The sequence below is a fragment of the Chionomys nivalis genome, chromosome 24 (genome assembly GCF_950005125.1).
Source record: "Chionomys nivalis chromosome 24, mChiNiv1.1, whole genome shotgun sequence".
NCBI lineage: Eukaryota > Metazoa > Chordata > Mammalia > Rodentia > Cricetidae > Chionomys > Chionomys nivalis.
Window position 1 is genome coordinate 573,924 of NC_080109.1, and position 15,105 is coordinate 589,028.

Below are 15,105 nucleotides of genomic sequence, written 5' to 3' on the forward strand. Positions count from 1 at the left end.
AATCCAGTAGGGAGTTTCACAGGGGAAAAAAACGATGGCTACATGGTACAGGGGAGCCTGTGATGTGAACAGTCCACAAGAGCTCCCCCTCCCCCCCTGCTGCTGCCTCGAGGCTCTTCCCAGAGCCTCTGGTCTAACTGAACACCATGGAAACTGTTCCAGCTAGTGAATGGCTTCAAATTATTTTTACAGATTTATTAGTGTAGCTGACAATATAATCGCAGCTCACAATGACAGATTATCAACATTATTATTGTAAAGAAAGGAGGAGGGAGAAGCCACTGATGTGCACTTGGCTTAAACGGCAGATGATGGGAAATAAGGGAGAAATAAAAGCAGAGTGAGTTTGCCTGAGCACATGCGTCTGAGGTGGAGGAAACTCTCAGTCAACCAGCAAGTGAGAGGGGAGAAGTGACCTTGTACATGGGTCACATGCACCTCTATTCCCGTTTTAGAAAATGACAGGACACCCCAGCTTTCCCCATCCCATAATACACACAGCAGCCTGGAGGTGAGAAGGAAGGGACCTCGAAAAATAACCCCCCAAAGAACACCCTGGCTCTTTTCCCCGACTTGTAAGGTGTTGGAAGCAAAGCAGGACCTGGGCTGTGCACTAGATTAACACTCTGTACAGAGGGGAAGTTGTTCCTGCCTTGTGCCCAGCTCTCCAGCATGTCAGGGCAGCCATCAGCTGCCGACCTAGAGAATGGACAATCTTCAGATGTGATGGGAAACCAGCTTTAGGTAGAGTTCAGTTTCTCTTTGGTGCACAGTAACTCTTAGGGAAAAGAAACGAACTGTAGGACTACTGAAAGCCACCGGGCTGCCTTCACAAGCTGACGGCCACTGGCTGCACTGTGGCCATCTCCAAGGAGTGGCCACTGACCGGTGTCCCACAGCTGACCATATCCATGACCCTATCCTCTGAGTGCTATCTAATGACCCTTTGGCATGGGAAAGAGGTCCCCAGCTATTCAAAACCAGGTTTCATCAGTGATCTCTGTCCCCCTTACCAGTCAAGCTTCCCAGTAAAGTTGGGAATCTGCAGAGCCTGTGGCACTCACCCTTATGTGATCATCAGTCTCCACGGTGGCCTGCAGCTTCCCATTCACACTGAAGGTGCAGAAGCAACCGTTTTCATAGAAGATGACACAGTGACCCTCTCTTGACGCTTGGATGAGTTTTGGTTTCAGGCAGTTTTCAGGACCCTCTAAAGTCCTTAGCAAGTCTCCATTCATGGAATGTATGAGACATGGCCCTTCTGAGAAGAGGAACAAGAAGAAAAACTATGTAATGAAAACAGACATGGCGGGTGGTATAGCTCTGCGGGAGTGGCAAGCGTGAGGCCCTGGGTTCAATCCCCAGTATCGATGAATGGCGGAAACTAGACAGATAAGCTGGGCTGCGGTGCCATGGTACAGCTGTACACAGCCCTCAGAAAGTTGTCATTGTCAGCTACCTCGCAAAATCCTGTCTATGTTTGCCAGCTCTTGCTTTCCCCTGGGGTCGTGAGAAGCCAAGATGCACATGCTCACTCCCCCTCAGAGACAGGAAGTTTATAAATTCATAATGACACAGGTGGGGAGAAGCTAGAACTCCAGAAGGAAGAGTTCCTGATGCTAAAGCAGCTTTATGGGAGGTTGGGAGGCAAACGCTGCTGCCACCAGGCACATGGGATTCCTTCCTCAGCACCCAGCACAAGACAGAGCAGACTGTTGAGGCAGCCGACCAGGGCAGCTTCACTCCTTAATGGAGGCCCTGGTAACATCTTCAAAGCTCCAAATCCACACTGAGTTCCTCCAGCCACTATTAAACGGAGCGATCTTATATCCTCAAGTCCCTAAAGAAAGCAGTGACTTCTGCCACTCTTAACTCCCCAGGGGCACCCTGGACACACACACACACCAGAGCCTTTTTGTTTCTACTCTATACTCACCGTATGCAAAGTAAAGGAAATAAAAACTGTGTGGTAGGTGTGGGGTGATGGGGAGCGTAGCGGTCTGTGCCCTGCCTTACACTTGGCCACATGGAATAACTGCCTGCTGCCCACATGGCTACTGACAGCAATGCCTTTGTAAGGGATGACTCTGCTTTTGTTGGGCACCAAAGAGTTAAACGTGTTTGGTGTTTTCCAACATATCAGTCATGTCTTTAGTTTTGTAGTTCCAGCATATCTGAACTTTAGGTACAACTCCCTAAGTAACACCACTCTACAACAACGCAATTCAAATTCCAGTTATCACAGCAAATGTACAAAGCACACTTGTAGCTAGCTCTTCAGTCCAGGAACCCTTATGTTAATAGCAGCTGAGCATTGCTGGAAGCCCCCACATCACAGTGAGCACAGTACATCTGTAACCAGTATGTATTGTTCAGCTCACACCCAGACAGCAAACATGGTGTCTGCATTGCCTCCTTGTTTCAAGGTGATAACCATGTGGCATTTTATAAGAGTAGATAACCAGAAAAGGGTATCAGAATGAGAACTTCAATAGAGAGGTGAGTATAAATGGAGTTTTATGTAGAGAGCACAGAGTCAGCTTCAGATGCTGCCAAGACATTAGATGTGCAGCCAGGAAATGAACAAAGGGAACTGTTGGCATACGCAGGAAAGTGCTGTAACAAAACTGATGATGTCCAGAAGAAATGATACCAAAAAGCCTTACATTAAGGGAACCCCAGAGGGTATTTTGTGACACATAAACAAAAGAGAAGTTAGAAGCTAGCACAAGAGAAGGGGACTAGCAATTCCCCAAGGCACAGAAAAGATGCTTAGGCACTCAGGACTAGAAAGTGCACTGTTCACCTGCTCCTGAGAACTGGTTCACAAGAACATGAATATACATGGTTGAGTTTGTTTTTAGTTTTCAGTTTGTTTTTGACAAGGACTTACTATGTAGCCCTGGCTGTCCTGGTACTTGCTGTATAGGCCAGGCTGCCCTTGAACTTATAGAGATTTCCTTTGCCTCTGCGTCCTGGGTGATTAAAGGTTGTGCCATGCCTGGATTTTTTTTTTTTTTTGGCAAAAAATTTTAGACCATAGAAGAATGATTAAAAGAAATAATTAAAAGAATAATTAAAAGAGATTTCTGTTTGCACAGCATTTTACTGTGCAAGCAAGGATGGTCTATAATAGTAATCTTAAGGCTTAGATACGGATCTAAGAAGTCAATTACTTTTTCACTGCTTTAAATATTCACTCTTCCTTGTTAGCTATGGTGGCTCAAATAATCGGTCTTCTGAGCTTAAAATACACAAGTGACAGAAGTTCTGCTCTCACCACGGGGAGGTGAACATGGACAGACTGTCATGGCGGATGGAGAGGTGAACACGGACAGACTGTCATGGCGGATGGAGAGGTAGACACGGACAGACTGTCATGGCGGATGGAGAGGTGGACACGAACCGACTGTCATGGCGGATGGAGAGGTGGACACGGACAGACTGTCATGGCGGAAGGAGAGGTGGACACGGACAGACTGTCATGGTGGATGGAGAGGTGCTGGACTGCAGATAGCTCCTGTGCTGGAGGATCTCAGTTTGTTGCACATGCTCTCGGAAGGAGCACTCACTATCTCTAAATACAAGACAGTGCTAGCAGCAGAAGCATCCAGCAAACCAAATCCTTTCCATTCCAGTGTCTGTCATTCTAGGCTTGCCTAGTCCTGAAATCTGGAAGTTAAGCAGGGTCAGGGATTGTTGAGGTGGCTTAGCAGGTACAGGGGCTTCTTGCTGAATCTGATGCCCTGATTTCAATCCTGGGAACCCACATGATGGAAGAAAAGAATCAACTCTCACACGTCATCTGACCTCTCTACACATGCTATGGCTTAAATGAAGGCATACTCAATATAGGCAGGGTCAGGGTTTCCATTCAGCTTACTGGAGATCAGAGAAATAAACACACACACACACACACACACACACACACACACACACACACACAAAGATGTTCCTGGCTGCTGTCTACAGAGTATCTTAACTCCTTTAGACTAGGGAGCTAAAACTTGGCTTTTGGTTCTACCTCTATTCTGGTTGTATGTGGGCCCCTCTAACCCACCCCCAAGTGCAACTACTGATAATATGGAACGTGACATTTAATTACATTTAATTTTAGTTAGCTTATATTTAAGTAGTCCTGTGTGGTTACCATTACAGACTGGAGCTTTAGAGAACAGAAGTCAACCTCATTTCAGCTCATAATAATACATCATAAGAGGATCCAACATTTGTATAAAACATTATCTTTACCTTGAGATCCACTTAACACCAGACCCAGTTCAGCGCAGACAGTAGCACAGGTAATCTCATAGTCATGTCCCGTGAGAATGGCGCGAGGAGTGGTGGTTTCACCTTTAGCAAGGAAAAAAAAGACAAATCAACCCCAGTGTATAAAGATTTAATAACTTGGTGTCGATTATTATCTATGCTGAAGCCTGCAGAGTTTTCCATTTGTCCACAATTTATTTTAGGACTAGATCCAAACTTCACTACAGTTTACATGTTTCTGAATTTCAAGAACCCTTATGTGATTATCTAGCAGCAGCAGTTTGTAACTCAGACAAAGATGGCAAAACCTAATGAGCCTCTCAAGTACATAGATGATTCCAAGTTTAGGGTCTTGGTTAGCATGAACCCACAAAAACCATCACACAGCTAGATTAAGGCAACAACTCAGACACTTGTCCATCTGATCCTCGGAGCTCAGTGAAATTCCTACACAGAATGGCGGGGCACTGCAGGGTTTACACTTTGACTACACATTGCATCTTTATGAATTTACCTACAATGCCCCCAAACCCACAGAGTTGAAATAATTTGTTCCTAAGGATGATCTATGCCTAAGCCTATATAATTTAAGATTCTGTTCAAAAATTATTACAATAAAGCAACTAAAAATAAGAACTCAGCCTTAATTTACATTTCAAAGAAAGGTCTCCTGCTCTTCCTCAGTAGATGACAATTCCCCTAATAAGACAACTGAAGTGTAACTCGAATCTCCAAGCAGCCTTTCTCTAAAATACCTCATAGCTGAGTGTTTCCTGATGTGTAGCTCTCACAGAGTGCCTCCCCACATTCTAGTCGACCAGTAGAGGCATGATGAACCCCTGTGTTTTCTACTGATGGTGCTGGAGGGTTTGGAGGAAAGAGGGTGGGGGAGAGGGAATATAATAATGGAAGAAAGAACTCACCCTGCTCTACGTCACAAAGTAAAAACTGGCCACAGCTCAGAGAAGTGACACAATCACAGGGGATTCTATATTTAGCCAGAAGTACTCTGGTTTATGGCATAGTTGAGAATTGATATTGTATAACCCCAAAGGACAAATATGCCCAGAAAGTAGCTCACTCTGAGCAGCTTCATAAATAAATATTTTGCCACTGCGACCCAGAGACTGGTTGTCTTGGAGCCATCACCCACCCTGAGGAAGTGCCCCTACCAGGTCAGGAAAACCTGTCAGAGCCCACTACACCTGTAGAGGCCAGTGTTGCTGCTAAAACACAGATCTAGCTTCGAAAGCAGGTGTTCTCAAGATGTAGGTCATTGAGCTCTCCCAATATTCTTGCAAAATACATGAACATGCCTGGTTTTCTGGGTGGCAGAGGAAGGAAATAGGCCTCATTGAAGGCACAGAGATACAAGACCCCCAAAAAGGCAAGAGAGGACTCTGCTCCCAAGAAAGGAGCTTGCTTCTTGCGCCTTCCCTGGAGGCAGTGGTAACTCTATCATGACATGTGACAGGTATGCCCTGCGTATTCCACAATGTCACCATGGTATCTCTTAAGGCTTTGGTGAGTACCAGTAATTCTGAGTGAGATTTTAGCCTGTAAGGACTTATGTGTTATCCTGGGTCTAGGGCCCAGTGTCAGCCTAGCCCATATCCCCAGAGAAGGAAAACAAGACCTCAGCTAATAGACTAATGTGCCAGGAACAAGTGGAACCAGGAGCCTGCTTTTATCTGATTTCAGATTGGAAACACATAGGAGGAACACACCTAACTTGATAGAATGCTTTCTTGATATTTTCCAAATCAAAAGGAATCTCTCAGAGACTATTTTTTTCTCCTTAAATTCATTAAAAAAATTTTTTTTGGGTGGACCTTCAAATAAGGAAAATGATACAAGCCTATCTAAGCTACTTAATTTTGTATTAAAAATCTTGAGATTTAGAAATAAACATTCTATGTTTGAAAAAGTTAGTATGTTAGCTATCATTCATGATCCCTTCCATAACCCCCATTGTCATATTTTAAATTCCACAAAAATAGCATTATGTTATTTTTGAAATTACTGTCTAATTATATCTCTTGGGAATGTTTTTTTAAATAAACCATTAAAATCATTATGATTTAATGACTACATTTTCAGTGAAATTGTTCCTTTTTTGTTTCCATAAATTACAAATGATTTTAATGGTGGTGAAATTTGTGTTTTAAATAATCTTTCCTCAGTGGAAAGGGAAGGCTTGAAGGAAACTAAAATGAAAAATGAAAGCAATTTATATATAAGCCAAAATAAACAAAGGACAGATGGGTCATGGAGGGGCCAGACAGATATCTTTAGGTAGCCAATGCTCTTTCTTGTTTTCTAGATTTAAGAATGTTTTCTCAGGAGCTTAGTGGAGGGAGGGAGGAAGGAGACTGATCAACTATTTTCTTTGTTAAATGTAAGAGATGAACTAGGATAATCTAGAACTATGAAGTCAGAAGGTAGGGAACCTCAGAAAGGAGGTTACGTTGTAAACCTCCTCCTTTGCAAACAATTCACAAGTGTGTTCTGCTTACAAAATACCAGCTTCCACAAATGCCAAACATACCACTCACTTTCATCACAGAAATCAGCAGATACATGAACAAAATAACACCCAGATAGAAAAGGGCCTTCCCTCTCCTGGGGTCTGATCTCTAACTAAAGTGCTGGACTTTGTTGGCAAAGAGTTTCCTAGTCCAGGAAACAGGTTAGACAGTCCAGGAAATGCGAGGGGCGGTGGGAGGACTGAGGACACAAGCTCAAGTAACACAACAAATTAAAAGCGTAAGGGCAGAGTCATGGCCAGGGCTTCTCAGGGAGCTGGATCTGCAGTGAGAATTAACAACAAAACAAAAATCCAACCATGCTCAACTTGCCTCTTGTATAGGAAAAACCCAGTCTACAACACATGAAGAAAAGGCCATTTCCAGCTCCCTTATTTGAAGCACAGACACAGTATTCTCACGCTTTTGCCTTATTAAAAACTATGTTCAAAATAAAAACAAGTCAGACTTTTATAAATCCCAATAAACCAAGGATTTTAATATTAAAATTTCACTATTACTATTCTATGATATGGGATTTAAACCAAACAAATACAAATGGCTTGAGTTCAACGGACATACTGGAAATCACTTGACTGAAGGCAGAGGGAATCATCAGAGACAGGACACTGGTTCTCTGTGGAGCTAGGGCATCTTTCACTTCTCTTAGCTACAAGGGATACATCATCTCCTGGGTTGTGGAGGGGACAGGGGATATCATCCAACAGAGAAGAAAGGTAAGAACCCACTGTATCTCCGTGCGGCTCTGGTTATAGCCTCCCTGTCAGCTCTGGAGCTGCCCCTCCTGGCCATTTGCCAGCTCAAATCAGGATGGTAGCGGGCTATCAATACAAACAAGACGGTTCAGCCATGCATTCCGTTTCAGATTCACCAGTCTCACTGAAAGAGCAGAGAAAGTCTTCAGAAAACTACTAGGCTCATTTTTTTTGATAAAAACCTTCAGTTGTTAGTGGATGCTGACAGTCCATATCTTTGCTCTCTCAGAGAGCAGGATCTAGGATCTACCAAAGCCTAGACCATAAAGCATGGCAGATTCCCTTAAACCCTTTAAAGTCTTACTGCGTGAAAACCATCATGGCTTTTAATAATGCTGGGAGAAAATTTTATCTTGTTGGTAGTTTAAGAAGCCACACTTCAAACTTCTTAAAGAAAAATGAAAAGAGAAAAAGGACAGGCTTCCAGGACTGCTTTGAAAGCTGGAGCGCAAACTTCAAAGGAAGGGTCTTTGTGTGAGAGCAGTTTTATGACTACTGATGCAGATCCCACCAAAGCTGAAAGGGAGACTCAGTGCATCTTAGGGATGGCCTTAGAAGAAGATGAACAAGTCAAATGAGATTAAAGACAGCCCAAAGCCTGCCACAAATCCCAGGCACGCCAGCTCTACAGATGTGCTTTTCTCAGCACACACCAGTGAGTATGCTGGTAAAAGTGCTTGCCCTGAAGAGCCCAACTTAAGCAGCGAGGGGCTACATCCCTGTCTGTGTCCTCTGGGCCTGTGCTTCTTCATAGCAGTTACCACAACACCACTGAGGAGAATGATATACTTTTCTATTATTAAATGTTTTTCTTTGTCCCCCTCATAACATTAAATATTTTTATTAAATGGAATCTGAACTTCTTAAAATTTTGTATCTGAAAGAGGAAAAGTAATTCCTGTACTATCATAAGAAAGGTAATTCCCAAGATTTATCTCCACTAACATAAAGGAGATAAATAATCCATGTAAAAGTACACTTCTTCATTATTTTAAAAAGTGGAAGAAGTTCTTGCCATTATCTGCATCACTACCCCAGTCTTAACAAGCGAAGCATTTCAGAGCACGCTGTGCAGTCCTCAATGCAGCTTAGCATGCAGCAACAGGCACACAGCACGCTGCACTCACAGCATCTGCATGAAATGGAGCGGGCTCTGCACTTCCCTGTCCTGCTTCTTCCCACCCATGCAGTGATGGCTCCTTGCTGCTCACACCCTCACTCCCACACTCTGGCATTCACTCGGCAATGTTTACTGATGCTATGGGTATTATGTGACACACTGGAAAATGAGGACAGAAACACAGTATGGCCCTTTGTTCGAAAATGACTTGATCTACAACAGTCACTGAGGTTGCAACTCAATGGTGCAGTGACAACTAGTGTAAGGCCCTGGGTTCAATTCCAACACTTCAAAACAAAAAATCAGAAATTAAATGGTTATCAAGTCAAGTTTTATCTATTTTGTCATAATCCTATAAATTTTAAGTGTTTTTAAAGGTTAAAAACACCATTGAAGCTCAAGCACTTATAAAAGGGCTTCATACAAAGAGTCAGCATTTAACATTAATCAATGAAGTCTTTAAGTAAACACCAGTAATACAATTTTCCACATTAGTAAAATCTTGTATACCTAAAGAAAACTAAAATGGAATATGAAACTTGATTTTGTTTAAAAAAAAACAAAAAAAAACAGAAGTCACTTGGGATCTAGGTATGGTTAAAAAATGAAGAAAAAACACAGAAAAGCAAAAAAAAAAGGCATAATGACGTTTTAATCTAAGTATTTTAAACACCAAAAAGTTAACCACTATAGAAGATATGCAGGTTACTTCCGAAAGATAGGTAATTGTATTTTACTCATGCACTTTGTCTATTAATTGCTGTTGATTAATACAAAACATTCATGTGAAAACCAAATACTCAGCTTTCTCATGTGGCTCACCACAATGGTAAATCAAGAAAGGAAATGGTTTTTTGCCGACAAATGTTTCTTTTTTCCCCTGATAAATGTTTCTTAACCCTTCCCATTAACATCCTAATTTTTCAATGGAAATTCTAACACCTTTTAATTACACAAAAACTAAATTATTTGAAATTTGTTCTAATCATTCCATATTTATCATCCCCACCCCACACCGGGTACCCGTCATGGTCTTTGGGTGTAGTTAAACATACAGACTACAGTCGACATTGCCACAAGGTGCATTAAGGTGCCGTATGTACCAGAAAATGTTGATGGCTTCTTCTGTAAATACCACTAGAATTACTAATGTAAGACTAGACAAGGTTGGTATGAAAGTCAGTCTAAGCTCTGGGCTCATATCATTTCCCTCCTCTGCTACATATCTGGGTTTTGTTGTTGTTTTACATGGACTCATCTTTTAAGCCTCTGCTGAACAGTGAGTCTGTGTGGGAAATTCTGTGTGTAATACTCTTCTAGGGAATGGGGCACAGTTAGTGCAGAATGCACACTCAGCAGGGACAGGCCCTGGGCTTAGACCTCAGCATGTAGTGCGCTCACACATATGCAAAAGGGAAAGAAACCAAACCCCACAAGTTCTACCATGACATGCACTGCCATAAGAAATCAGTGTATCAAAATTGTCTTTTTATGTCTTTTGTAAACACCACATGCTTCTGTGATAGAACTGCATCAAATTCCGTACTGCTGATAATCCAATTAAATCTAGTAAAAGCTGTAGTACAGTTTAGTGAAGCCTCTGGGGCGATAGCTCAGTGGCAAGGAACACACTTAGCATGTGTGGGTCCTAAGCTCCATCCCCAGCACCATAAACAAAAGATTGTAGCTACGAGTGTCTAAATTTGAATACAGACTATAGTACCTACCCACTAAATGTCTTCTTAGTTCTAGGTGAGAGACTTGGGCCTTAAGGCCAAGGCAGAAAAAAAAAATTACTTTCATAGTTTCTCCATGTGTTATCCATAAAGACAAGGGACAATAAAAGAGGCTATCATAAGAATAGTGTTAGCTGGGCGTGGTGGTGCACGCCTTTAATACCAGTACTCAGGAGGCAGAGGCGGATGGATTTCTGTGAGTTTGAGGCAGCCTGGTCTACAAAGAGAGTTCCAGGACAGCCAGAGCTGTTATGCTGGGAAATTCTGTCTCAAAAACAAAAAACAAAACAACAAACAAACAAAAAAAAAAAGAAGTGTTAATGTGCAGTGTGTCCGCAAGTCCTAAGCACCCATGAGCGATCCACCCATCTGTGTGTGTGCACGTGCGTGTGTGCATGTGCACGTGTGTGTGTGCATGCGTGTGCACGCACGAGCACGTGTGTGCATGTGTGTGTGAGCGTGTGTGTGTGTGCGCGCCCGCGCGCTGTTGTTATCTGATCTTGGGCTGCATAAGTGCCAGCTACAGATGGTTCTCATTTTTCCTTCTTGAAAAGGAAAAATATGCCTTAGTTTCTCAAAATTATACTCTGATTTCGCACATTTTGCCTTGTCTCCAATTTTAAAACTTTCCCCAACAATCACACATCTGTGAGGTAGAGAAAATGCAGTTAAATTTCCATAATCAGGCTTATTTTCCAATTATAAATATTTCTAATTTTCTTTTATTATCAAATATGAAATGTTCATTATTAAATGTACAGGTAAATTAGTAACTCATGAGGATGATGAAAACTTGCTTCCAAGTCCCAGTAACTTGAAATGAATATTTCTGGCCTTGCCTGGCTAGAATTCCACTTTTTGTATGCACTCATATACACAGGCTTTTGAGCATATGCATGTAATTTGACAATACTTACAAGACATGCTATAGACAGTTCCATGATTTTTGCACTTAGTGACACCGAGAACATATGTTTCGGTGTCCGTATCACACATCTGCAGTATCCTCGATAGAATTTGCACAGTTCTTCAGTTTGTTTACATACTACACTTGAACTACACCACGTTGTTTTTCTCCTACTCTGAGACTTCATTTGTGGATTCTCTATAGTGGGATTGTTCATCTGTAGCTCCTGCACCTAAATACAGGTGTCTAATAAAGTGGATATACAAAATTTACCTATAAAGAAGGCACATACCTTCTCGGCACTGGGGAGGCAGAGGCAGATGGATCTCTGAGTTCTGAATTTGAGGCCAGCCTGGTCTACAGAGTGAGTTCTAGGATAGTCAAGGCTACACAGAGAAGTCCTGTCTCAGAGAACCAGAAAAACATAAAAAAAAAAAAAGAAAAAAGAAAATTGATGAGGTGAAACAGTGTTCACATTTATTTATATCCAACACTGAGTTTTATGAATACAAATTAAATTTTTAATCTGTTTATTCTGATTATCCAAATCATTTAAAATTCTTATTATTGGTGCTAGCTTTTTTGTTTATTTTTTAGGCTGGAGTTAACTGCACAGTTTCAGGGCTGACCATGTGGCACCAGCAGTACACTACAATTGGTGTACCCCTCTCTGGGTACCACTCCTGTTCACAGCTGCACTGCTGCTGCTCCCACCCAGCTTGTCGTGCTCATTACGTCACCCTCGTGTGGCTCACATCTGGGCGGTCATGTTGGTGAGCGTCTGACAGTGTGAGGAGACAGTCTCACAGCAAACGCCCTGATCTTCTGGTTCTTACAACCTTTCTGCCCCTCTTCTGCAATGAGCCTGGGGCCTTAGGTGTGGGGTTCAGATTGGGCTCAACAACTATAAATTTTGATTACTTGGGATTTTTTTGTAATAGTCTTTGTTTTTTGAGACAGAGTTTTACTATGGTAGGCTTGGGTGGACTCAAACTCATAGAGACCCATCTGCCTCTTCTTGGGATTAAAGGTGTGTACCAACACCTGACCCTAAAATTTGTTTTAATGTTTCTTCCATATTTGTAAGGTTTCTTTGTTAAATACATGTAAGTTAGGTACTCTGAAAGTAATAGAGAGTTTCCACATCTTTAGCTATTAACAATACCTTGGTCTGCCCTGGTGTAATAGTGGTGCAGGCTTTTAATCCCAGCACTTGGAAGGTCAAGGCGGTGGATCTCTGTGAGTGTGAGGCTAGTCTGGTCTACACAGTGATTTCCTGGACAGCCATAGCTACATAGTAAAGATCCTGTTCTGAAACAAACAAACAAACAAACAAACAAACAAACAAACACACACCAAAAAACCTTGTCTAAAACATCCCAAAGAAATAAAATAATCTAAGTTATAAAAACTACAGCCTATAAAGATGAACACCAGAATGCTCAACAGTTACAGAGTTCAGCTATAAAAGGAACTGAATTCCAGGGAATTTTTTTTCTTCATTTAAAGTACTCCAAGGGCCTGGAGAGATGGTTAAGGTTTAGGGATTTAGGGGATGAGAACCTCAGTTTGATTCCCAGCACCCACATGGTGGCTCACAACTCCAGTTTCAGGAAACCCAAAGCCCTCTTCTGGCTTCCATGGGCGCATATACACATAAAATAAATAAATCTACAAAAACAAAATCTTCCAATCCTAAATCTGAAGTCCAACCAAGCCTACTAGAATGTAAGAAAACTAGATTTTAAAAAGTCGTGGATAAATGATATGCAATGATATATCTAAGTTGGTGATGACAACTTAAAAACCCAACACTACACCCACAAGCTGGGTGTGCTCATCCACACCTGTAATCCCAACCCTTGGGAGTTGAGGCAGGAGGATTATTACAACCCAGTTCAGACTACTGGGGATCCTATATGAAAATAAATAAATCATCCAGATAAGAACAAACAGGAAAGCCCATGATACAATCAATTCTAAAATTTGTTAATTAGCACTTTTAATTAGCTCTATAAAGTAGTGGTTCCTAGGCCGGGCAGTGGTGGCGCACGCCTTTAATCCCAGCACTTGGGAGGCAGAGGCAGGCGGATCTCTGTGAGTTCGAGATCAGCCTGGTCTACAAGAGCTAGTTCCAGGACAGGCTCCAAAACCACAAAACCACAGAGAAACCCTGTCTCGAAAAACCAAAAAAAAAAAAAAAAAAAAAAAGGAGTGGTTCCAGCATGCGAAAATTAAGGTAACTAGAAAAAGTAGGGCAATTGTTGCTTTATAAAAGAAATAATTAGAAACACACAAATAATTTCATAGAATATGTCTCTTCATACAGCTTCAGGAATATCTACTTCATAATATAAGGTACACATACATGTAAGGTCGCATATAATCTTTCTAATAAAAAGCTGAAAGCTGGTAAAAAAAATTCAGTTTAATGTTGGCCCAGAGGTCTCAACTAAATGCGTACTTATTAAACTATAGTAATGCCACACTCATGGGGGATGGGTACTCGCTATACCTTATTCTATCGGCAGACAAATTTTACTTTAATATGTGAGAAAGGGGGCAGGGCACCAATTACAGTTTCTGGGTAATATTTGGCGTCTATATGTTCTGAGAGTCTAGATAATGAGTCACTGAGTAGTGTGTAGTCTCAAATTAATTTCAGTCATTGTTTGAAATTAAAATACCTGTTTTGAGCATAAAGTGTGTGCAACTTTATTTGGGATTGCCCCAGTGTCTACATATGAAGATACTCAGTTTCAGTTTGAGGGCATAAATCAGCTCCCCTGTCCTTGTATTTAAGTGGCTACAGCCCATAGGACGAATGGAATAGTGATTTTTCTCTGTAACCAAACAAGGTAAATAAATGTGATATATTGGCACATCACCCCACTGCTCTGCATATGGTGCACATTAAGGTTGTATTCATTTGCCATATGAATATAATTCCTTTTACCACATCTACTATTAGCTACAAGAAGTAAATACAGAGTTGTTTTGCTGGAATTTGAGGGTCTGCATTACATCACAGAGCACTAAACATCCTGGACCTTCTGGAGAGTTTCATAGACATTTTTAATGTCACCTGAACATGCTGCTTCAGACCCGTACTTTGAATTTTACAAGAAAATAAAGAAGAAGGTAGAGCAGCAGGCCAGGAAGGAACTGGATGCAGGCTGAACAAGGCACACGTAAGAACTGGGGTCCTCGACAAAGACCCAGATCCACCTCATCCCTCACATGAAAGACCTCATGCCTCAAGCACTGCTTTCATATACAAAACCGAGTTGAGTCTCAGGAACGTACGATCAGGTATTATCTAAACAGTTTCTGCCAACCACAACTTACTGAAGACCTGAGTGTCTCTGAGACAAACTGTAGTGCTTTGTTTTATCACACAGGTACTGTGCTTGCCTTAAAATATTTATTACAAAGTCCCAATTTCAGGTTAGGGTGGAAGCAGAAGAATAAAATGATTTAAAAAAAACTAACAAGGTCCAACACATCATACATATCCTGACATTTGAGACGCATTAATAATATATCACTGGCAATTAAGACAAAATACAGCGGTGTTTCCAGGCCCGGCCTTCCCCATTAGAGAGCTCTACATCCCCAGTGCGCCCAGCAGATGGTGCTCTAGGCTACCTACTTACAGAGAGGACACTGCACTACAGCCGCCTATATTTTGCCAAGACAAAGAATAAGAATTTATCAGTAGCTTTAGTAAAACATATTAGGTCTTATGATAAAAGGACACAATTCCTAAACA

At 41.7% G+C, this 15,105-nt stretch overlaps 1 protein-coding gene across 3 annotated transcripts in view; it reads right to left on the reverse strand.

The window, feature by feature from the left end:
- The window catches only part of Lrba (LPS responsive beige-like anchor protein), a 484,014-nt gene that overhangs the window by 6,215 nt on the left and 462,694 nt on the right, over positions 1-15,105 (reverse strand). For all 3 annotated transcript variants that reach the window (XM_057757319.1, XM_057757317.1, XM_057757318.1), the window contains exons 54-55: positions 4,252-4,353; positions 1,065-1,261 (exon numbers count right to left, since the gene is read on the reverse strand). In XM_057757319.1, the coding sequence (XP_057613302.1) occupies positions 1,065-1,261; positions 4,252-4,353 (299 nt within the window). The remainder of the gene's footprint in view (positions 1-1,064; positions 1,262-4,251; positions 4,354-15,105) is intronic.